The 25,271-nt window shown below is 39.8% G+C and overlaps 1 protein-coding gene and 1 pseudogene across 3 annotated transcripts; one reads left to right on the top strand and one right to left on the bottom strand.

Moving 5' to 3' along the window:
* The first annotated feature begins 803 nt into the window (after positions 1-803).
* Tnfsf10 (TNF superfamily member 10) lies at positions 804-25,271 on the top strand. 3 transcript variants are annotated; one of them, XM_076868855.2, is made up of 5 exons: positions 804-993; positions 9,509-9,646; positions 12,695-12,737; positions 16,230-16,331; positions 18,036-25,271. In XM_076868855.2, exons 1-5 carry the CDS (start codon positions 835-837, stop codon positions 18,482-18,484), a joined length of 891 nt encoding a protein of 296 aa, XP_076724970.2. In that variant the 5' UTR covers positions 804-834; the 3' UTR covers positions 18,485-25,271. The 3 variants fall into 3 exon arrangements, with proteins under 3 accessions (XP_076724970.2, XP_076724971.2, XP_076724972.2); XM_076868856.2 differs by having other exon boundaries at positions 16,254-16,331; XM_076868857.2 differs by lacking the exon at positions 804-993 and adding an exon at positions 9,157-9,397.
* On the bottom strand, positions 7,591-8,077 carry LOC143642207 (U6 snRNA-associated Sm-like protein LSm5 pseudogene; annotated as a pseudogene).

Genomic DNA, 25,271 nt, shown 5'->3' on the forward strand with positions numbered 1-25,271 from the left:
AAGAGACGAGAATTTATTTCAGAATGTTTGCAAAAGGAAAGACATGTTATTTAGATTCTGCCATTCAAAATAGGGTTATGCAGAAATATCGTTGTTATGAAAGGATTGCATTTTTCTTTATTCACTCTGGCACAAACCCTCTTCTACACCTCAGGTAACAGAAGGGAAGCCAGATATGGAAGTTTCAAGTCATAAGAATTCTCTTATCATTTAGAAAGATAGTGCTTCTGCTAATGGCAGCCAGGGTGAAAGGCTTAGGGCTCTATAATTGAATGAGGATGTAATAGGAAAAATAAAATAAAACCCCAGCCATCTTCAGCTGAGGGGATTGTAGAAAGAAGGAAAGCAAGAAAGAGAAGAGGGCAAAGGGAGTTGAGGACAGAGAAGGGCACAGTATATTGCGCAGGGTATTGGTCTCCCTTCTCCCCGTTACCACCATGGTGCAAGCTTTATCACATTGCTCTGTTCCAGCCTCAGAGGAATGGGGGTAGAACAGAGGGCAGGTTCAAGGGATGTGAGGTGGGGTCCAGGCAGCAATACTTTTTAACAGATTTCCTGGTGATTTTTTTTTTTTTTTCCTGTGCTAAGGATTGAACTCATAGCCTTGCACATTGAATTTTTTTTTTTTTTTTTTTAATGCATTCACCAACTTGCGACCTGACGTAGTTATAGAATCTGGGAAAGCCTTTGGGGCTTTTACTTCTGTTCCTGCTGGCTTCCCTCGTAGTGTTCTGTGAACTTCATCGTCATGTTGACAGAAATGAAACTAAAACGAACGAACTCCACCCCTGGGGTTTTTGTTTCCTCGTAGTAGCCTGCTGCTGCCTGGCTGACATGGGACGGTCAGACCCTCACAGGATCATGGCCATGATGCAGACCGTGGCGGGCTCCAGTCCCGGACAGTCCTGCGTGCTGATTCTGATCTTCACAGTGCTCCTGCAGTCCCTGTGTGTGGCTGTGACTTACATCTACTTCACCAATGAGCTGAAGCAGGTCAGTAAAAAAGGCAAGTTTCAGCAACTGTCAGGTGGCCCTCCTCTCTGCCTCTCAGCTCACTGTTCCTTGAAAACTTTACTGTGGAAGAAAATCTCTTTCTGTCTGCAGATTCTAACTGCTAATGTTTATCATTCCCAAGGACTTCATGGAGGTGCAGGTTCAGCAGACGGTGCAAAAACAAGCTCAGTTACAGAACTGGCTCTACCAGTTACTAGCAGATGCAAGGAACAAAACTCCTAAGGGATTTTTGTTGGTGTTGTTTAGTTTTATATGCATTTGCTTTTTAAAATTGATACCATTCTGCAGTGCTTCCTGCTAAATGCTTGAATTCTTGTGGGTGAGGGCATCAGAGCAGAGGCTGCATCTGCTTCTGACACCTCTGCAGTCTGGCATATGGCTCTCATGCAGGTGCTCTCTAAATACAGGCTATATAAGTGAACAACCATCACAAACATGGTGGGAGCCTCTAAGAGACAGGCAGCAAAAAGAGAGTTGGGGCTCAACCCAAACCCAACAACTAAACCCTTAATGAGGTTCCAGCTGAGGTTAATTCCAGTGGACCATAGAGAGACTTGGGAAAACATTCAGAGGTGAGCCCTGCACAAACACCTATGTACTGTTTGCTTATGGTCAGACTTCATGCCAGCCTCTCTCTCCCATTCCTTTTTGTTGTTGTTGTTGTTTAATATTTTAAGTTAGTAGGTAGAATTTCTTCACATAGACAAGCCAGACTTTTAAAAGTTAGCAGGTAGAATAATCTTCATCTGAACTAAAGTCAGAACCAATGTCAGGTTTCTCATTGCTCCAAGAACAAGTGAGGGGTGGAGGAAACCTTCCTTGAAGTGCATTTTAGCTTCAGAACTATGACACTTCTGTGTTGACAATAACGAGTGTGAATACAAAGGACTGGCTTTCTACCTACCCCAGTGCACAGATGTGTCATGGGTAAAGTCTGTAACAGAGAGGCTAATAGACTCAGTATTTGACTATTCATGTGAAAATAGTTCAAAATACAATTGTCACTTTATGCTCAGGATAGTCCAGGTGAAAAACAGGTATGAGTACAAAGAAAAAGACTTAGTGTCACTTTAGTTTATGATTTTTCAACTATCTAAAACTTTTGAAACTGTGAATGTAAAATAAACCAATCACAAATGCCAACTCAAATAAACCAAGTCAGTTTTTAATTTCTTATGTATATTTTGACAAATTCTATATTATATAATAGAGAATTGAGAGTTGCACGAAATTTTGGATACCTCCCCCCCAGTCCCGTCCTCATTTTATAGATGAGGAAAGCAGGTCCCCCCACCCCCCCCCAGATATGTAATACCCAAGCTTACACAGGACAGACTAGCACCAGGGCTGAGAATGCCTAACTAATGCTCTTCCTTCCACAGCAGCATACCCATGGTCAAAACTGTGCAGCTCTTGATGTACATCCTCTAACACCAAATCTGCTGGTGACTAGGAAATGCAAGGCTGAGTCCCAGAAAAATATAAATGCATAAAAGCTATAGAATGCTTTCTAATTGTCTGTTAGGGAAATGCAGTTTGTATACCCTATGGAGTGTAAATTTGGTTATCTCAGTTGGTTGGGAATTTTTCCTTTGGAAATGGAAGAAGTTGACTCTTTTTTGTAAGTCATTATGAAAATTACATTGAGAAATAGAAAGTCTGGTGGTCCATTTTCAGAATATAGTATTTAGCCTTAAATGTAAGATTGGGATGTAAGAAATGCCTACAGAGGGGAAATAGAGCAGAATGGAAAGTTACACAATAGCACCTTAGGCTATGGATTTCTTGAAATAACCCTTTCCTTTGCCTGCTCCAATTTTAAAATTAATCAATTGCAGAGATTGTAACCCCAGGCTCTTCCTATCAGAGCAAGGGGCAGTATTGCACTGGGGATAAAAACAGGTAGTCAGCTCATTCATGTGCACTTGCTTGGCAGACTTTGTTCAGTAGCACACCCTTCTGCAGAACTACATTTTGCCTTATGGAGCTACTTCTGAATATGTGTCTGATTCCTCATGACACCCTAGGATTTCTAACACATTAGATGACCTGTAAAGAAGGCTTTATTGGAGGGCATGTTGAAGAGTTTGTGTATTTCTAGGAAAATAGATATTACTGTAATCATACTTTTAGTTTTAAGTCCACATAAGAGACTGGAAAGCTGCTACCTATGTTTATAGCAGCCCAATTCACAATAGCCAAACTATGGAGACAGTCTAGGTGTCTATCAATCGGTGAATGGATACAGAATATATGGTACATAGACACAATGGAGTTTAATTTAGCCATAAATAAGAAGGAAATTATGTCATTTGCAGGATAAATAGAACTTGAGAGCATTATGTTAAGCAAAATGAACCAGAAGGTCAAGAGTCATGTTTTCTCTCATAGAAGCTAGGGAGAGGAAAAAAGGAAAAGAAAGATGAAGTGTACCTCATGAAAATTGAAGGAAAAGCATTAAAGTAGGAAAAGAGACTAGCACAAGGGAGAAGGGGAGGGAAAAGAGAAATACTGAGGAATGATATTTGCCAAATTATATTGTTATACTTGTGTGCATGCATGAATCCCACCATTATGTATAATTATAATACACCAATAAAAAATATTGGATAACGATGAGGAGAGAAATGAAGTACAGTAGATGGGGTAGAGAGAAAAGATGGGAGGGGAGGAGAGGGGAGGAGGGATAGTAGAGGATAGGAAAGGCAGCAGAATACAACAGTCACTAGTATGGCAGTATGTAAAAACACGGATGTGTATCCGATGTGATTCTGCAATCTGTATATGGGGGGAAAATGGGAGTTCATAAGCCACTTGAATCAAATGTATGAAATATGATATGTCAAGAGCTATGTAATGTTTTGAACAACTAATAAAAAAAAAATATTGGAAAAAAGAGACCAGAATGCTGCTACGTGTACCGATCTGAAGCCAGTATTTGAAGCCCTTTGTTAACTTTATAGTATAAAGAGAGTGAAGCTATTTCTCCATAAACAAGTGGCTCTATCAGTTATACACATCATAAATTGGTCTGCTTATTTAAGACTGAATGGATTCTCCGCTGAGCTGATTGCAGTTGCCTATGTATATAATCAAGTTTTTAAAACTTCTCCTTAAAAAAATGGAAATTTCAAATAAAGCTTAACATCTCCCCACTTATGCATATTTTTCTTGACTGCATAGTTACATGAGCATACACATGCATAAGAATTAATTGAGAGTAGCACTATAAAAGGAGAATTAACAGATATTGAACAATTATTGCATGCCAGAAACTTTGATAACTATTACACTGTGTCATACTCATAACCATCTTATAAAAATCAGTATAATTATACCATTTTATAAGTGAACAAACTAAGGCTTAGGGAAATTAGGTAATTTTTTTTTCAAGATGACAAAGTTAGTAGCAGATAAAGCCTAACTTTTGAAACTGGCTATTAAGCAAGTGCTCAATCAATTTAGCCATAGTAATTTCTGTTGAAAGATTTTTTTGAAGGTATCACCATCTTCATCAGGAATTTTTCCAAGAGGAAATAAATCTGAATTTTCTTGAGAATCTGTGCAGAATTTGAAAACGCATATTCTGCATAAGCAGCAATTTCCTAAGATAGATTACAGGTTTCTACCTTTGAGAATTTGCAGAAGATTCAGTAAGCAAGGTCTATAGGATGGCGCATGTGTCAAAGAAGGCCCGGTAACATTGACTTGGACCATCACAAGAAGCCTGTAGACCAGCGAGTATCAGGCATGTATGGAAACTCCAAAGTCTGTGTCATTCTGTGAAAGTTTCATGGCAAGGAAATGGCCTATCACTCTGACATCATAGACGGGGAGGGAAAAGAGGATCCTTCTCTATAGATCCCCATAAATGATTCTTTATGCTATTTGTGGTTTGCAGAAAATGATGATCAGAGACTAATGTTTGAGGAGCAGGGAGGGCCAAAGCTGTCAACTTAAAATCTCTGTGACAGCACAGGAATCTACCTTCCTGATCTTAAGCCCCACCAGGACTGGTTGGCCCTGGCCTAGGCAGCTGCCGTGTTGTGACTGCACCAAAGTAGTCACCATGGAAATCCACTTCTCAGAACCAAGAGCTTCTGGAGCTAAAAAAATAGGTACTCGGTACAAAGCTGTGCCTCCAGGGGCCACAGGAATGATACCTGAACTCCTGCATCCCCCAGCCACAACACCCACATGTGGTTATCTAAAGAACAGTCCAGTCTGCAGTGTGCTGCAGGAAGCTCATACTTTGAGACAGAAAGGATGTGGGGGGAGGGGAGAAGGAGGGCAAGAGGCATCTGATTAATCGTTGTTGGACTCACCACAGCACAAACTTGCCACACAGTCACTAGAACAGGCCAAGACCTGCAAAAGTACAACCAAACATCATAATACAAGGAACACACGAGGATGAGGAAGGTGGTGAAGCTTCCTCTCTGGATTTTTGTTTTCAAAATTCAATATTTATGTATAAAAATGTCTAGAAAGACAAAAACCAAAATGTTGATAAGTATGCTCTCTATATAGGAGGGTAAGAGGTGCCCTCCATTTTATTTTTCAGGATATTATACATTTTCTGTAGTGAATCTCATAAGAGAATATATGCTACCATGTGTGGTTTTCATACAAATTTAAAGAATGTGATATTTGTGTATAGTCTTTGGTAGGACATTTGGGGATTGAACCCAGAGGTAATCTACCACTAAGCTATAGCCCTAGTCCTTCTTTTTTTAATTGCTGAGGCTGGCCTCAATCTTGCAATCCTCCTGCCTCCACTATCCAATTTGCTGGGTTTACAGGTGTGCACTGCCGTGCCCAGTTTGGATATTATGAGAAAACAACTATATGCAAGAATTGTATCAGGCAGTCTGATAACCCTGTAAACAAGAGAAAGCATCCAAAGGTTAACTATGGGGTGGGGTTGTGGATGCTTTTAGTGTTTGCCTGTTTGTTCTTATTTTTACTTTGGGGGAGTATTTTGTTTTCCATTTATACTTTCAAAACATGTTCTTTACTTTTCTATGTTTCTCTGGCTGCCAGTGTATTTTGCAAGTGACTAGGCTGCATTTACTTTTGAGCCATAAGTAGCACGAGCTTGTCAATCTCCCAGGACCTTACTCAGTTTTCACAGTTCCCCCTTCCACCTCCTGACAGATTTTCTAGAAAACCCAAGAGGTATCACAGGCACTCACTCACACTTGGCATCAGCCTGAACTGGCCTCTGCTGTTTGGGTTGTATTTCCACCCTTCTCAAATTCCACTCGGGGTCATAGGTTTCTGCTAACCCCTGTCAGGATGCTGGCCTGACCCAGAGGCAGCCAACTCTGCCTCTCCCTGTCTGTCAACACTCTTTCCTGTTGAAATACCCTGCAGTTTCTGGGAAGTAAGGAGCAAAGTGCTCCCTCCCTTCTTGTCAGGCACACCTTTGTACTCCAACAAGTTACCAATGTTTGTGAGCCTGCTGTTTGGGTTTAATAAAACCAAAGCCTGGCAGAACTTCCTCAGACTGGCTGCACTGAGACAGTGACCAGAAAAATTTGCTTTTCCTATAACCCTCTTCATCCTGTAGCTCATCCCAGCTCTTCCCTCTTCCTCCCTGATCCCTGTCCCCCATTTGCTAGACATGGTCTCCGGCTTCTGTAACTGAAAGCTTGGTCCTCGTCCGTCCCTGATGTCAATATAATAATGAGGACACATTTTTGAGAAAATGGAAAAAGAAATTTTATTGCTTTGCCAGCAAAGGAGAAACAGAGGGGATTCCTGTACCACAGTCTGTGAATCTGACCAGAGGGCTTTTAAAGAGGTAATTCAAAAGCTGCATTTCAGGCGTGCTTGGTTGGGGGGCTATAGTCTACTTGTGACCCTGAGAAGTAGCCATTTCTTAGATCTTCTGGCACCGTCCTGAAGTCTGAATTAGTTTATTCCTGTGGTATAGGTTTGCTCAAGGACAGATAACAGCCTAGGATGGGCAAAAGGGTAATCTTGCTTCTCCCAACGTTAGGGACATTGAGAGGGAGAGGAAGAAGAGAGAGCGAAGGGGGGGCGGGGAATGTCAGTTTTAAAAATCAGCCACAGTGGCAGAGCAGCAAAAGTCATGTCCAAAGCACAAAGTGGTCCCCTGTTACGCTTCTGAGCCATATGTGACTGAATTCCTTCTCTGAAAGGCTATTCAACTCCTAAAGTATTTGAGAGGCAACTTGCTGTTCCCAACAGAGGTGTGTGGGTTGGGCAGGTGTGAGGTAGGCTGTCTAATTCCATTGCCAGACACATTCCACCACTCAGGTGGGTCCAGGTGGCCATCCTCAACTGCATTTATGAGATTCTTCTACTCTTTTGTTGTTGTTGTTGTTTGTTGTTATTTCATTGGCTACTATTGTGTAATAAGTAAGGTAGCCAAAAACACCTTTATTTTTTTACAAGTTCCTTTCTTCTTTTTCCAAAATAATCATGATTAACTTAAAAAAAATGGTTATACAATACATCTTCAAAGTATTTCCCTATAACAGGAAACTTGAGAAAATCCAAAAGATTAAAACAATTCTAATGTGCTGTCATTATGTAACAAAACTGAAGCTAGCATAAGTCAAGGAAATTCATTCCTACTTCAGGTTCTTCTCCTCCAGGAACCAATATTATTATTTCCTTTAGCAAAATCTGAGCTAATATTGAGTAATCCTTGTTCCTTCTGGTGTGATTCCAGCACAGTGTTGACAAAGTCATTAAATCCTAGAAGTGTACCCATCATTTCCTTATTACTTTTGATCACAATGTATGTTTCTTAAAGAGAGAGAGAGAGAGAGAGAGAGAGAGAGAGAGAGAGAGAGAGAGAGAGAGAGAGAGAGAGAGAGAGAATTTTTTAATAATTATTTGTCAGTTTTTGGTGGACACAACATCTTCATTTTATTTTTATGTGAGGATCGAACCCAGCGCCCCGAGCATACCAGGCGAGCGAGTTACCGCTTGAGTCATATCCCCAGACCACAATGTAAATTTTTGATCCTGCACACCTGTCCACAAGCTCTAGGAGCAGCAGCTGTGATGGCTGGGTTGGTAGTAGCATGAACCACCATGACTAAGCTGGAAGGGGCCAGCCCAAAGTTCTAAGAGTTTTTTTTTTTGTTGTTTTTTTTTAAAGAAAGAAAGACAGGAGGCTGAAGCAGGAGGATCACAGGTTCAAGGCCAGCCTCAGCAACTTAGTGAAGCCCTAAGCAATTTAGGGAGACCCTGTGTCAAAATAATAAATTAAAAGGAATGGGCATGTGGCTCAGTGGTTAAGCCCTCCTGGGTTCAATTCCTGGTATCAAAAAATAAAATAAAATAAAGAAAGAAAGAAAATTTTAAAAAATAAACATTTATTTAAAAGTAAAGTGTTCTGCACTAGGGAATGTGGAAGGAATTTATTAACTCAAATCTGTACCTTTACACTTGAGCGACCTTTATCAAAAATCCAAGGGGTACATGGCTGAGTCATAAACAGAAGTTTTGTTTAAATTGAGATTGTTTTATTCATAAATTAAAAGATTGTCATTAAATTTGATTGCTCCTTCAAGCTTTGCAGTAAACTAACTTCAAATAACAGATAAAAATAATTATTTTCCATTTTTTTCCCCAGATAAAGGTAACTCAAATTTTTTTTACAGGGAAATAACATCTCTTAAATTTCAATTGTTAGGAAAATAAAATCAAAAGGGAAAGAAGGAAATAAAAAGAAAACCTTCTGTTTTTCTTAATCAGATAACAGCCTGGAATGTTCTGGATGGTTGGTGTGTATGTAACATCTAGCAAGGATTTGTTGATAAGGGTGAGGACTTTGTTGACAATGATCCGGCTGTATAAATATTTACTCTCAATCAGAAGAAACAGCAAAACTTCAGATGGTATTTCAAGTCTCTGCAGACAAGTCCCTCACTAGTGTAAACATCTAATGAGGCAGCATGGAGATTTCTAGAACAGGTCCAGACAATGCCACCCAGACTAGCAGAAATCACATCAATAACAGAATCTCCTCAGCCACCTGGGTTCTGATTAAGAAAAAGGGGATTGCCCATACATCAAAGGGTCTAATTTTTATTTAGGATGCTGGAATTCGAACTGACCTCCCTGCCTATTCTGTATCTAGGTGGCTTTCCAAGTTTAGAATGAGATCCAACCACAACAGAGCTGGAAGGGACCCGAGACATCACCATGTTCAAAGCTCTGATTAGCAGCACCTAGGGAAAAGAGGAAGCATGGTGGAGAGACAACACAGCTGCTTAAAGATGAGGTCAGGGACGGCACCAGGACCCAGGATGTCTGATATGTGTCACCACCTTTCCCCCTATTATTCAACTGCTTGCTTTTAGCCAAAGAACAAAGGACAGCAGGCCTACTTTTATCCAAGGTGCTGTAACTTCTCTGAATCCGCCATCAGTTTCCACTGTTTTAACTTCCAGTTGGAGAAAGGCAGAAAGCTGTGGTGTATAACATTGTGGTATATTCCATTTCAACCCAGATGCAGGACAAGTACTTCCAAGGTGTCGTGGCCTGTTTCTTAAAGGAAGACGACCGATTTTGGGACCCCACTGATGAAGATTCTATGAACACCCCCTGCTGGCAAGGGAAGTGGCAACTCCGCCAGTTTGTCAGGAAGGTAGGTAACCTCACTCACAGGAGCACAAGGTCAGAGGAGGAGGAGTCCTTAAGCTAGCAAGCCTAGACTCTGCATTTTGCAAAAGAGGAAACCGAGGCCCAGAGTGTTCAAGTGATTTTCCCCAGATTCACAGAACTAGGAAAAACTGGCATAGCAGAAAATGATAGGTCCTGGCTGATTTCTGGTATACCCCAGAGCCTCCTCCTCTAGTCTAAACCTTTAATCTCACTTGTGGAAACTGAGGCACAGACAAGAAAATATGTTCAAGGTCTTGCTGTGTGGTGTAATTTTTTTTTTTTTTTTTGGTCTTCATTCAGAAGACAAAGGAAGCCAAATAATGATGTTTTATATGCTTCCCACATTATTGCTCTCTGGAATTAAATACATATTTATTTATGCATGCACACAGTGATGAAGAAAGAAAGGAAGAGGGAAAAAGAGATACTTTAAGAACCAAAGGTGAAGATATCTCAGTTCACAGTTAAGTGACAAATTACAAAAAATATACCTATTTATATAAGTTGCTTAAGAGACCTCTAGCAGAAATATTGTGTTAGCTAATAGTTAATTTTACTAAATGTGATTGATTTTATTTTTGGCAATGTGACTTCGGTTGAATCAATTTCTTCCCTGGCTGCTCCCTTCTCTGTAAGATGGCATTTAAAAATATTTGCTGAAAACATCAGATGAGAGCACAAATATCAAAACAAACCCATGTATGCTATTATTGTTTAAAGACATACTGGGGAATTCCCAGGGTAGGAGGAGGATGTGTTTTAGACATGTTTGTAAAGTCCATTGTCTGGTGTACACTATCTAGGTGGGTTTCCAACTGTAGAATAAGATCCACACCACGTCAGAGCTGGAAGGGACCTCAGACAACATCACATGCAAAGCTCTGATTGGGAGCTCAGGAGAAGAGAGGAAGTAGCATGTTGAGAGACAAAGTCAAGTTCAGACATCACCACGATGCTATTTCCACAGGAAATGAAATTGCATCTCCACCTGGGTGGCCTAGGAACGCACCTGCTCTGTGCCCACCCTAGAAATGTGGTCTTGGCTGCCCCTCCCCCCCGCAGTAGTACTGAGTAGCTGTGATTCCTTCACTTCAAACAGCAATGACTGCGGGGGCAGGGGCGGGCAAAAGCTAGAAAAAGCACCGGCTGTGGAAGGCTCCAGAGGAACCTCAGAAATGGAATTCCAAAGTCCCTGGGATCTGGAGGCTGGAGGGCAGGACGAAACCCAGCAACAGGGAGAGATGCAGAACTGTGGTAGACACCTGGAGACTGAGGAGTCTTCTGGAATGGGGAGCAGCAGTGGGGAGACAAGAGAATTTACATGTGGGTTTCTGCAACTCTCCCTCTCCCCTTCTTAGATTCGGACACCAACTAGAGTAGAGAGAAGCTAGGGGAGGACATGGAAGGTGGGGGCCAGAGTGGGGAAGGAACTGCCCCTTTTGTTCAGAGGCATCGCAACGGTTATCCAGTAAGCAGCCGATGCACATTTTGTGCATTATCTGGTTGAATCCTCACAGCAGCTCTGTGAGGAAGAAATCATGGTTTTATGTATATATAAAATCATGCTTTTATGCACACACACATAGATATTCTTTTGTGTTGTGTTTTGTTTGCTTTTGCTTTGCTTTTTGGTACCAGGGATTGAATCCAGTGGAGTGTAACCACTGACCAACATCCCCAGCCTTTTTAATTTATTTATTTATTTTTGAGACAGGGTCTCCCTAAGTGGCTTTGGACCTCACTAAGTTACTGAGGCTGCCTCAGCCTCCCGAGCTGCTGGAATTACAGGTGTGCCCCTCTGCACTGGGCCATATACACATTTTTAAATAGATAAAGAAATTGAAGTTCGGATCAGCAAAGTAACTTGAGCAGGCTCCCAGAACTAGTATGGGCAAGATTGGACTCAGGCTATGCAGCGACGCTTGCAGTCCCTCATTCTGCTTCCCACACCGCGAGGCTGACCTTTCTTCCCTTCACTTGCTCCCCTCCATCCTTCCCTTCCCTTCTGTCCCAGAATAAGAGAAGGAAAGAGCAAGAGTGAAAGAGAGAGACAAACAGAAACAGAGAGAGAGAATGCTCATTTCCCCTCATTCCCATCCCTACACCAGAGCCCACAGGACTGACTCCTAGCCCCATCCGGGGTTAGGGCTGGAGGCAGAAGGAGAAGCACAGAGCCTCTGCTTTGGGGTGGGGGTACAGAGGAGGCAGGTTCCAGCAATTGCAAAATTAATGACAGTGATGAGGAAAGGAAGGCAGCGATGGCTTAAGCCCTCAGGAGTGACTGAGCTGAATGAAGGGGGTCCAGAAGCCATGAGTGAGCTTAGCTGGGTTTTGCTTGTTTAATACAAAGGATCAATTTTCACTTTCTTGCTGTTTTTCCCCATTGGTTAGCACAAAGAGGCAGCTTTACTAGCTGTTTAGTGAAACTATGACAAATCAGCATGGTATCTTTATGTACAGCCTATCTTGACCATATTTTCAGAAACGAGAGAATGACATTGTATTGCCAGGCCATACCCTAGTGGGTGTGAATGTCTGTGGGCATCATGAGAGAGAAGTATTCATTATATTTTAAGATTTGGATCTGTCCAATAATTTCAAGCTGCTGGACTCTGTCATGCCATGCTTTTATACACACACATGTGCCCCCCCCAATAGAAAGTGATATGACATGATTATCACATGGGGCCTCATGGAGGCCTGGGGGACTTTAGGCTGTCCTGACTTGGCAGATGGCCTCTTCCTCATGCACTGTTCCAAGTGTGACCTTTCAAAGACTTCATCCAGAAGCAGAACTTTTCCTGGGCAGAAGACCCTCCCTTCGTCATTGCATAGGGACCACTATCTCATTATTCATCCCTGCCCTCGGCCCTCCCCATACAAACACTGAATTCAATCAACAACTTAAAGCTAAGTTGGTATCTTATATAGAAATGTCCTATTAGACACCAGCAAGAAGAGCCATAGGCATATTCTATAGCGGGTGAAAACTTGTAGAGAATTAACAAGCTTTATTCAATACTATTTGCAGATGATTTTGAGAACCTATGAGGAAACCATTCCTACAGTTGAAGGTAGTGATTTTTTGTTGTTGTTGTTCTTCTAATTTGTCAAATTCATGACAAGGTAAATAGCTTTCTGTTCTCCTCTTTGCTCCCATCTGCCCACCCACCTCTGGCCTGCTGCTCAGTGTCTCAAGCCACTTACTGACTCTATTTTAATCTTTGCACCAATAGCTGGAAAGTTCAGAACCAAATCTGTGGCCTACCTATAGCCAGAACTTTACTTCCTCTCAATTTTGTTTTTCCCATATGAATTTCCCTTTCACCTCAATTACTTCACTTAACTGTTTTTTACCTTATGTTTTAAATAAGCCATCTTAAATCTTTTCTGAAACCTGGCAGGAAGTGAAGTAGATAAGATTCCCCCAAAGTTACCCATCTTCTCTGCATCTGACCATGAGCAAAAGCCCCTCCTGCACTATGCCTCCCCTGAACATCTTTCTAGCCAACCGCAATCTTCATCCTGTGGTCTACCTTCCTGTTCATGGTCAGCAGCCTTCTCTTAACCCACATTCCCCAGCACTGTGGTAGCCCAGGCCAACTTCTTTACCCTTCCATCTGTCATCTTCCATCCCGGGCTCCTCCCTCTTCATCATGGATCATCTAACTGTCACCTCTTTACAGAGGACTTTCCTCTCACCTCTCTAAGTAAGGTATCCTGCACTGTTATTTCTATCACACTCACCTTGTCCATCTCTTCTATTTTTATGTATTTTAAAACTACTTGGTGTCTGCTTCCCTACTGGGTTCAAGATCTATAAAGACAGAATACATTTCTGTTTTCTTACCTCTCTATACCCTGCACCTAACTGTACACCTCAGGCCTAATGATTCTGACTTCCCACCCAGCCCCTTTATTATACTACTTTAAGTCCGTGTGTGTGTGTGTGTGTGTGTGTGTGTGTGTGTGTATGTGTGTGTTGTTATTGTTGTTGTTGTTGAGGTAAATTCACATAGCACACAGTTAACCATTTAAAAGTGCACCATTTAGTGTATTCACAGTGTGCCAACACCACCTCTCTATCCAGAATGTTCTTTCATCGTAGTTTTGGAATGAATAAATGAACATGTTAATAAAATGACTGAATTAAATTTGCTACTTCTTTGCATTTGGCTCACCATGTCCCCATTTTTCCATACGACCGGCCATACATGACTGAACACATATGCTAGCAATCTGGTGGAGAAGAAACTGTTTCTTAATTTCCTCATCATGTGAAAAGTCTCATTTTTCTTTATTAAATGTGAATGATAGGGCTGGTCCTGGGATCTAAGCATTCTTTCTGATCATCTCCCCAAAGTTAAAAGCAATTGTCAGCATGTTGGACATGCCGCCAGTTCTGATAAGGCTCACCGGATCCATGGGCTATAGTAGGTGCATGTACTCTTTTTAGTGTTGGAACAGTATTCTTTTTATTCACCCCAGTAAAGCATCCCTCCCTTCCCGCCTTCGATGGCATTGTATTTTCCTTTTTGCACATGTGTCAAATCTTCCTTTTCTTGTAAGGTTCTAAACCATGTACTTTCACTATGAATCACTAGGTGCTCTGCATGCCCATACGTATTAGTGACACCCAAATACACATATAAGCAAGTTTTTTCTCTAGGAGATATTTGTTATAACCAGAAGGAAATTTCCTCTCTTTTAAAATTTGTTTTCAAATCTTTTTTCCCATATCCTTGCAATGACCTCAAATGCAAATCGAATTCAGATATTGAATATTTAAAAACATTGTGTTAAGGGTTAGGGGCAGGCAAGGCATCATGAATTATTTAACAGTCAAGGTTAAAGGTAAATGGACACATCAACCTTGAAAGCTGAGCACTCTGAGTCTAATGTGTAATCGACTATGCATTTCCATGCTGCGTTTGGACTTCAGTATCATATAAATGGCCACCCATTCTGAATCATTTACAACTAATACCAGATAGATGGAAAGGATTTTTTTTGTTTGTTTTCCATTTATCCTCTTCTGTGAAATTTCAGCACTCCTATTGGCTCCCTCTTCTCCTAGCCTAAATTAAGGTCTACTGTGCTTGTCTCAGTTATAATTATCTGTTAACTTGCCTGCTAGCCTGCAGCCCTCTCACCTTCCATCCATCAAACTTTACCATGACATAAGGGGGCTTCAACTACAACGTATACCTCTTCACTTCCCAGGACACCTTTCAGTCTTCCCATGTCCTATTAAGTCAAGATCTTCAATTCTTGGATGCCTCATTCAAGCTTGCAACTGAACTCCTCCCATGACCTGGGAATGCTTTGTATATCCTGCTTTGGGCTTCTGTTCTGTTTCTCCAGAAATGTCTTCTCCCATCCCTGCAGCCTGCCCATCCTCACCCTGTTTAGATATTGATCTTTGCATTATAACAGTTTCTTGCATTTGCTTGCTTATAATTCTTTTTGACCTGGACAATGCCTGGCCCAGGTGTGGTGGGCACTTTGGTTTATTTGAGTAAATGAAAGAAAAGACCTTAGCACCATCTCCTCGACAAACCTTCCTTTGACCTCAGCTCTCAAATAACTAGGAGTCTTTCCTCTTCTGCACACCTGTCACCCTTTATTTCTACTTCTTATAGGTAACTTTTCACTTTCTAATTCATATCTCTCATGAAATATTATTAAGTCCCTTGAGGACTCAGTCAATAGAATCAATGATTAATTCATGTCACCTTGTACAGTGTAGTGCAGGAATAACCTGCCAATATTTGTTTGACGAAAGAGTACAATTTATTCTAACAATAAATGTGAGCATATTTGGGAACTTGGAGCTGATATTTTTAAAGAGAGTAGGGTTTGGGGGATTTTTTTTAAGTTGCTCTTAAGTACTTTGGATGGTGGTCAATAAATCTTATTTGTTATGATCTCGTGAATTAGCAACTTACATGTTCTTGGACTAAATCTTGGACCAGCATATCAATTCCTGTTTTTTTTTTTTTTTTTTTTTTGGTGGGGATGACTGTTTAGATACCAGTTTGTAGCATCTATGGACAATTGCTTGCTATTCCACTCCTTTAGAATCAGTAGTACCTAGCAAAGAGGAAAATACAATTGAGATGGAAAAAAATTGGAGTGGAAAAAAAAATGCTACCACTCTAATTTTTTCCATATGTAACTCAAAGAGGAAATTTGCCAATATATGATTATTTGCACACTTTAAGTCATTCAGCATGATTAATAGAAGTCCACAGTGTCTTTTTAATTTCTGTTTGTTTTTGTTTGTTTGTTGCCTTTTGTTGTATTCTACTTGGTCCTTGCCTCTGAGATGCTGATAAATTATAATTCACATTAGTGCTCATTCTTTCTGGCTAAAGTACTTTTCAAATCAAACATAGTTGAAGTAGATTGACCATCCTACTAAAACATGGGCTGTCTTTTTATGAAACTCCTAGAATCAACTTTGGAAGCCCAATGTGCTCCCTGACTGACAGCACCTGTGAGCAGAACTTATTTGAGGACTAGTTTGATCAGTGCTGATGAGTCTTTTGTCATTTTTCTTTTAGAAAAACAAGTTATTTCTTCCCTAGAAAGAGAAAGAAGACCTCAGAGAGTAGCAGCTCACATAACAGGGACCACTCGAAGAAGCATTACATTCTTAGATCCAGGTAAGAAAAAACAACAAACATCCAATTTAGGGTTGGGATGTACCTCAGTGGTAGAGCATGTGCCAAGCATGCATGAAGCCCTGGGTTTGATCCTAGCACTGAAAAATAACACCTGGCCTAAGGGTAGCCAATGGAAGCGTTGTTCTAAGGAATTTAATTTGTTTAATTTCTACCTAAAATATTTATATGGCAATCTAGAAGATGCTTGTAATAATCAAGTTTCAGATTGACTATTTTCAGAAGCAAAATTACAGACAAAGAGCTCAATTACTGCTGTGGCAAAACTGGCTTCGGGGAAAATATGAAGGGAAGAATTTTGTCTTTGAAATTCCTAGGCTTCCATTTTTTGCTATTCTTCTTTATCTGTAAAGTGATATCCTTCCTCCCCTCCCCACCTTCAATGGCATTGCATTTTCCATTTTTGCATGTGTATCAGATCTTCCTTCTCTTATAAGGTTCTAAACCATGTACTTTCACTGTGAATCATTAGGTGCTCTTCATGGCCGTTGTAAGTTGAGTCATAGGACATTGCCAACATAAGAGCATATTTCATCCACAAAAATGTCAGTTCCATACAGTTTACCTAAATATGTTAAGTCCAGTTTTTTTTCTGTAGGACTGGGTATCAATGTAATGCTATAGGAAGTGCATGGTTCTGACAGTATAAATACTAAAGTGTGAATACTCAGCTCCTCCTCACCTAGATATGTTTAGAGCAAGTTATTTAAGCAAGTCACGTTTCAATGTCTTCATATGCAAAATAGAGATCATCCTTAACTCATAAAGTGGTGAAGATTAATAGTAACACATGCAAACTGTCCAGCCTACTGTGAGTACTCAATAAGTAGTCACCTTTTTTTTTTTTTTTTTTTTTTTAGGAAAGATTTTATCCCAGAAAAAGAAATTTAAGAATCACTTAAGAGATGAAAAAGCTGTTTAGGAGAGTATTTTATATTCCTGAGCAGTTGTCTCCTTGGTATTCCTAAAATCATGTTTTAGAAATGATTGACATGTGCTACCTACAAGTAAGATTTATTACAATGTTACTGTTTGTTATCCATCAACAAATTTGATAATTGTTTTAAGCTCTTAAAAAGCTAAATTTTGCAGTAATCAGGAAAATGAAACGAAAGTTTAAAAATGTCCATATTTTTATAGAGCTCTTTTTCACTCAGAATCTTTGAGAGTTAAAGATTCAGGGATCTGAGGATCTTTAAATATAGGTTCCTTTGCCCAAATTTGTGCCTTTCATTTTTTGAATTAAAAATGCCTTCTGCTTGGGTGGCATCTTTGACTTTGGAGAACTGTGAAAGACCTAGGAGGAACTTAAAAAGACCCACCAGCACAGGAAAGGAGGAAAGGGGGGTTAGGACAGAAGCTCTGCTCAGGAGTAAAAACTGCCACCTGAGTGGATCATGCCCTGTGTTACTATTCAGAGATGAGCATGTCAGGTGTGGTATAAGAGGTAGATGAGCTACAGTAAGGCAGGGAACTTCCAGAACATCACAATGATGCAGGAACCTCCTGCTTCCTATATGACTAGAATTTATAATCCACATAATATTGAAGGGGCAAGAAGTTTGGTATTAAATTGAAATCCATTGTAAACCCAGCAAAAATATCAGCTGTGCAGAGCTGCTGGGGAAGTCCTTGCTTTGCTATAATCTCTCTTCTGTTAACTCTCTATCTCTCATCTTCATCCAGACTCCAAGAGTGAAAAGGCTTTGGGCCAGAAAATAAAATCCTGGGAGTCATCAAGGAAGGGACATTCATTCCTGAAAAATTTGCACTTGAGGAATGGAGAACTTGTCATTCATCAAACAGGTCTTTATTACATCTATTCCCAAACATACTTTCGATTTCAGGAAATTGAAGAAACTTCAGGAACACTTTCAAAAGATACCAAAAAGAAAAGCAAACAGTTGGTACAGTATATTTACAAATGTACGGACTATCCTGACCCTATATTGCTGATGAAAAGTGCCAGAAATAGTTGTTGGTCCAAAGATTCTGAATATGGACTCTATTCCATCTATCAAGGGGGAATGTTTGAGCTTAAGGAAAATGACCGAATTTTTGTCTCTGTAACTAATGAACACTTGATTGACTTGGACCAAGAAGCCAGTTTTTTCGGGGTCTTTTTGATTGCTTAAATGATCTGCAGAGGAGCATCGTTTGAGCCCAGGAGTTAAAGACCATCCTGGGAAATTTAGCAAGTCTCCATCTCTGAAAAGAAGGTACACAAGGCAGCAGCTAAACCAGTGTCCTCTTGGAACAAATGGAAGCCTGCTGAGTCCCAAATGTTCACTTTGGTTTCTCTGGTGTGGGGAGACTAGGAAGGGTTATACGCAGGGGATCATGGCCCCGCTGACACCTTGATTCAGACTTCTAGCTCTGAGGCCAGAAGACAATGAATTCCTGTTGCTGAAAGCCACCCAGATTGAAACACCTTGTTCCAGCAGTTCTAGGAAGCTGACACAGCCTTTCATGCCTTGTTCAAGAAATGTTGCCACTGACAATCATACAGATATGGATATATACACACACACATACACACACACACACTCTCTCACACACACACACATACACACACACACTCTCTCTCTCTCTCTCTCTCTCTCACACACACACACACACACACACATACATACATACATATACATACCCTGGATTGAACCCGGGGCGCTTACCACTGAGCCACATCCCCAGCCCTTTTTTTTATATTTTATTTAGAGACAGGGTCTCACTAAGTTACTGAGGCTGGCTTTGAACTCTCAATCCTCCTGCCTCAGCCTCTCAAGCCACTGGGATTACAGGTGTGCACCACTATACCTGGTCCCCAATTACCATATATTTTTTTTCTAAAAGTTTTGAGGTTTGGCCTTCCTAGTTCCACGGTGTCATTCAACTTTAATTTAAATTCTATGTGATGTGATGTTGGAATTAAATGTTACCTTTTACCATACAAATATCCAGGTTTTCATCCCTTTTTTAATAGGCCACCCTTTTCCCTGCAGGTTTAATGTCTCTTCTCTCATATACCAAGATTGTATAGGTCTGTGTGTTCAATTTTTTCCCTATTGTTCTAATTGTCCATCTTGTACTCATGTCATCCCCTTTCCTAAAAATTCGTTGTAATATATATATATATATATATATATATATATATATATATATATATCATAAAATTTGTCATTTTAATCCTTTCTCAGCCTGCAATTCAGTGGCCTTAATTATTTAAATTACTACTTAATTTCTCTAAATTTAACTATTTTAGGTACTCAAATAAGTGAAATTACACAAATTTTGTCATTTTATGTCTCATTTATTTCTATTAACATGTCTTCAAGATTCATCCATGTTTTAGCATTTGTTGGAATTTCCTAGCTTCTTGAGGCTACTCTGAGTAGCCTTCAGTTAATGTAATGGAGAGTTTTGAAATCTGAGGCTAAAGAATGATGACCACAAAACTTTGGCAGCTAGAATGCAATGTCATTATGAAGAAGAGATTATGGGGGGGGTGGGGAAAGCAGCCACTAGATACTGTGATGAGAAATGAGGGTCAGGATAACCTGATCTGGAAGCAACATTTCATTAGTGGCCACCACCCAGAGTGATAATTCCCAAAGTCTGAGCCCCAACTGCAGCAGGGCTTTTAGACATAAGCAAGTTTGGGTACTCCAGGCAAGGGTGTTGGTGCAATTCTATTGGAGGCTGCATCTTACATTCCTTATATGGGTACAAGTTTGTCAACAGCCCAGGGGATTTCAGCCCAGACAGCTTGGGGACTTTTACTGCACTAAACCTGGGGGTGGGGGTGGGGGGGCCTTTTGTCCCAGTTATTTTGTTTTCTGCTTCTGCTACTATAGTCACCTTGATACAGCTACCTGTCAGCTGCTGCAAGCATCTCTGATTAAATGCCAATAAGCAGAGCTATTGTGTGCCAATGTGTGAAACCACAGCCTGTCAGCTCTTAAGCTGCTTAAGTTTCTACTTTATTCTATCACAATACCACTAACTTGAAAGAATTGGTGGCAATGTAGATGGTATTGGCATTTAAAAAAAGACACATTGACCAATGGAACAGACTAGAGAACCCAAAATTAAATCCTCTATCTTTGGCTAATTCTCAACAATGGTGCCAAAAATATACATTGGAGGAAGGCCAGCCTTTTAAACAAACAATGCCAGGGAAACTGTATATTTCCGTGTAAAAGATTGAAACTAGACCTCTATCTGTCACCCTATATAAAAATCAACTCAAAATGGATTAAAAAAAAAAAAACCTTAATGTAAGACCTGAAATGCTGAGACTTCTAGAGGAAAAGGTGGGGAAACATTTCAATAAATTGGCACAGGCAACAATTTCCTAGACAGGATTCCTAAACACAAAAACAAAAGCAAGAACTAACAAATGGGGTTATAACCAGTTAACAAGCTTCTGCACCACAAAGGAAATAATTAACAAAGTGAAGAGACAACCTTCAAAATAGAAGAAAATCTTTGCCATCTATTCATCTCACAGAGGATTAAATCTAGAATATATAAATAATTCAAAAACATTTAACAACAATAACAAAATCCAATTAAAAATGAACAAATGGTCGGGAGAGATAAATCTCAAAAGAAGAAATATAAACGGTCAATAAATATATGAAAGAAAAGGCTTAAAACCATTAGCCATCAGGGAAATGCAAATCAAGACTACAATGAGATTCCATCTCACTCTAGTTAGAATGGTTATTACTCAACAACAACCAAAAAATAGCAAATGGCAATGAGAATGTGGAGAAAAAGGAGCCCTTATACACTGTTGGTGGGAATGTCAATTAGTTTGCTATGAGACACAGTGTGGAGATTCTTCAAAAACTAAAAATAGAACTGTATAATCCAGCTCTCCCATTCCTGGGTATATACCCAAAGGAAATGAAATCTGCATATCCTTATTTATTGCAGCCCTATTTCCAATAGCCAAGAGAGAGGAATCTGCCTAGGTGAATGGATAAAGAAAATATGATCCATAAGCACAATGGAATGTTATTTAGTCATAAAATGGAACAAATCCTGTCATTTGCAACACGCATGGAATTGGAGTATATCACATTAAGTGAAATGAGGTAGACACAGGAAAGACAGGTATCATGTGTTTTTTCTCATATGTGGAAATTTAAAAACAAACAAACAAATTGCAAGAAGCTAAGGGAATTAGCTATTAGGAACTGGGAAGGGGTGGCAAAAGAAGGGGGATGGATGTGATCAGTGCTTCCTCTATGTATGCATGAAAATATCACAGGGAATCCCATTAGTGTGTACAATTAGCGAGCATTCATTCATAATTATAATTTTAAAAATCATATTCACCAAAAGCATGAGGAACATAAAATGATAAGTGGTAGGCTTATCTTCCAACAGTGGAACCCTTACTGTGCCCCCTGGTGGATGCACTCCTCCTGTAAGCACTGCAATACCCTGTGTTTCTCTAACTTTGGTCAGTATCAGAATCACCTGGAGAACTTGTTTCAACAGATTTCTAGAACCCACTCTGAGTTTTTGATTCTGTAGTCCTGGCCTATGGCCTAAGAACTTGCATTTCTAACAAATTCCCAGTTGGTGCTAGTGCTCTGGCTCACAGAACACTTTTTTAATCTATTTTTAAATGTATATTGTAAATTGACCAACTATTAAGAATATGGGGTACAAGATGACGTAATTTTTAAGACAATATGGAAAAATTTAATCAACCTAATTAACATACTTAACACCTCAAGTACTATTTCGGGGGGTAGGATTATTTGAAATTACTGAGTGATTTTGAGATGTACAATACACTAGTATTAATTATATTTACCACACTGTGCAATAGATCTCAAAAACCAAAAAGAACAAAAAATACCCCCAAACAAAACAAAACCCCCTAAATTCCTCCTGACGAAGGCTTTGTACCCTTTGACGATCATCTCCATCCCCCTTCCACTGCCTCTGATAAGCCACCATTCTACCCTCTACCTCTGTGAGTTCTGTTGCTTTTGATTGCATGTATAAGTATGAATATGTAGTATTTATCTTTTTTGTGTCTGGCTTATATCACTTAACATAATATTCTCTAATTCCAATCATGTTGTCACAAATGACAGAGTCTCCTTCCTTTTTAAGGCTGAATGGAGTCCCATTATGTATGTATACCACATCTTCTCTACCCATTCATCCTCTGATGGACACTGAGGTTAATTCCGTACCTTGGCTATTATGAATAGTGCTGCAGTAAACATGGGAAGTGCAGACATCTCTTTCACAAACTGACTTCAAATCTTTTTGGTACATACCCAGAAGTAGGATTTCCAGATCATATGGTAATTTTATTTTTAGTTTTTGGGGATTCTCCTCACAGTTTTCCACAACAGTGTACTAGGGTACCCTTTCCTGCACATCCTTGCTAGCATTTGTCATCTTTTGCACAGAGACTTTGTGAATGAAAACTGTAAATCATGGTTAGAGGGATAGGAAGCAGGGCATTGGGAATGTATACTGATTACACACAAGGAGATATACACTTATTTAGACAGTATGAAAAATGCATAAACAGTGAAACAGAGTCTCATTGGTAAGTTTAATGACATTAGAATTAAGAAATTTTCTCACAAAAAGAAAGTTAAAATTTCTCTTAGCCTTTGTTTGATTCATGTTTCAGAGTAATGTTGTATTGTTATTTGTGAAGACCCCCACCTTACCTGAGATAAGGCTCTGCTCCCACCTTACTCCATGTTAGAATGGCTTCAAAATAGACTAGACCTCAGCTCATTTAAAGTTGTGCTCAAAAGATTAATTTCTGTTGTAAAGATTATTGTGGTTTCAAATAGAGGATGTATTATATAATTAAGTAAAGGTTCAAAATTATAAAAGTCATTTTTCTTGGTTCATATCTATTACATAAACTGAATATGTTTTTTCTCTGTTCATTTCATTTTGTATTTTTCCTGTAAACTTTATAACTGTTGCCTATTAGTGTTTTTCAGAGGTACTACTTCTAAAAAAAAAAAAAAAAAGAACCTGGGTTAATTTGAGATAATAAACCATCATCTATAGGACAGATAGATGCTATTACTAATACTAACCAGTACCAATACTAACCACAGTTAAATGAAAGGGGTAACTTTCAAATTATAGATATTGAAGTTATAACCTGTTACTCCCTCTTTAAGACTAGTGAAACTGGCTTGCTGGGTATTTAGAAGCAAAAACTTGATGACCAAAGTTAAGGAAGTAAAATGGCCAAGGAAAAAGCAGCCAACATGTTGGCCCTGACCCTCTAAGGTCAGCCAGGACCCAGAGAATGACAGGACCCCTCTCTGTCCCCTGCAACTCTGGTGAGCCACCAGAGTTAACTGATCAGGGAGATCAGGAGAATGTTAGAGAACAGGAAGCAACCAATGCACATTCTGCAAAGAGGACAGTCATTAGAGAGCAAAATATCCCTGATGGTTCCAAGAGAAGCCACATATGGTCAGCAAGACTATGACCCATCATGGCAGATGGCACCACTAGTAGAGGAAAGCTAATGGAGCCAAGAGGCTTCACAGACATCCCCAAGAGGAATCTCAGCTGATTCTTAAGAGTAGATAGGAACAATGTCAGTTTTGACCAATTTGGTCTTAAACACCTGGCAGGAGAGCATAGCCTGAGCACAGTCCTACACGGACACCTAAAAGGAAAAACAATGTTTTTTTTAATGTAACTTAAGATGTACATTTGTCCCTGTACATGTACATTAGCTTTGACCATTTTATATGCTTTCATGTGTTTCTCAGTAGTCTCTTTGCACTTTATACAAATTAAAAGCATTTTTAACACTTCTTGTATACTGTAAACTCTACTAGGTGCTTTGCCAACTGAACATATTAGAGGACCTCAGCTACATTGATGCCTTATTTGGAACTTTTAATGATTTTTGTTGTTTTTGAGACAGGGTCTCTGTAATCTTGAACTCCTGTGCCTCAGTGATCCTGCATCAGTCTCCTGAGTAGCTGGAACTACAGGCATGTATCACCATGCCTGGCTAATGTGTTATTTTTTTAAAAAAATACTAGTTTATGACCATCAAAAATTTAATGAAATTGTGACAAATTAAGAAAAATTACTGGCTATTCATCTAGAACTTTTTGATTATCATTTCATTTTTCTGTGCTTTTGAAATGGAGGTGAGATTTATATAACATAAAATTCACTTTTTTTTTTTTTTGTACTGAGGATTGAACCCAGGGGCACTTATCACTGAGTCACATCCCCAGCTCTTTTATTTTTTTATTTTGAGGAGACAGGGTCTTGCTCAATTGCTTAGAGCCTCACCAAGTTGCCGAGGCTGGCTTTGAACTTGTGATTCTTCTGCCTCAGCCTCCTGAGTTGCTGGGATTACAGGCATGCGCCACAACTCCACCATTTTATAAGTCCAGTTCAGTGGCAATTGGCATGTTCGCAGTCTTGCATGGCCACCACCATTCTCTAGTTTGGAAGCATTTTTATCACCCCCAAAGGAGACCTTCAACCTAGCAAGCAGATATCCTCCATCCCATCTCCTCCCAGCCCTGCAGCAACCATTAGCCTGCTCTCTGCTCTAGGGTTTTATCTCAAACTGCATATTCCATGTAAATAGAATCATATAATAAGTTAAAAAAAAAAAAAGATGTACATTTGTGTCAGCCCTCCCAAAAGTAAGCAAAAGTGGAAGCTATAAAGGAAGGGTCCTTGTGTGGAGTGCCTGATAATAATGATATTCTTTGTCCTGAGTTAATTTAAGCCTGATCTCATAGACCTACAAATCTTCCTAACCTCCTACGTTGGTAAACTTGATCTGTTTTTCACTAATATGATTATGAGTTACTGTCTTCATGGGTTTCCGAGACTGGCTGAAATATAATTGCTTTTTGGTAATTGTTTATAAAAGAA

This window comes from Callospermophilus lateralis, chromosome 10 (assembly GCF_048772815.1).
Source record: "Callospermophilus lateralis isolate mCalLat2 chromosome 10, mCalLat2.hap1, whole genome shotgun sequence".
NCBI classification, from domain to species: Eukaryota; Metazoa; Chordata; class Mammalia; order Rodentia; family Sciuridae; genus Callospermophilus; species Callospermophilus lateralis.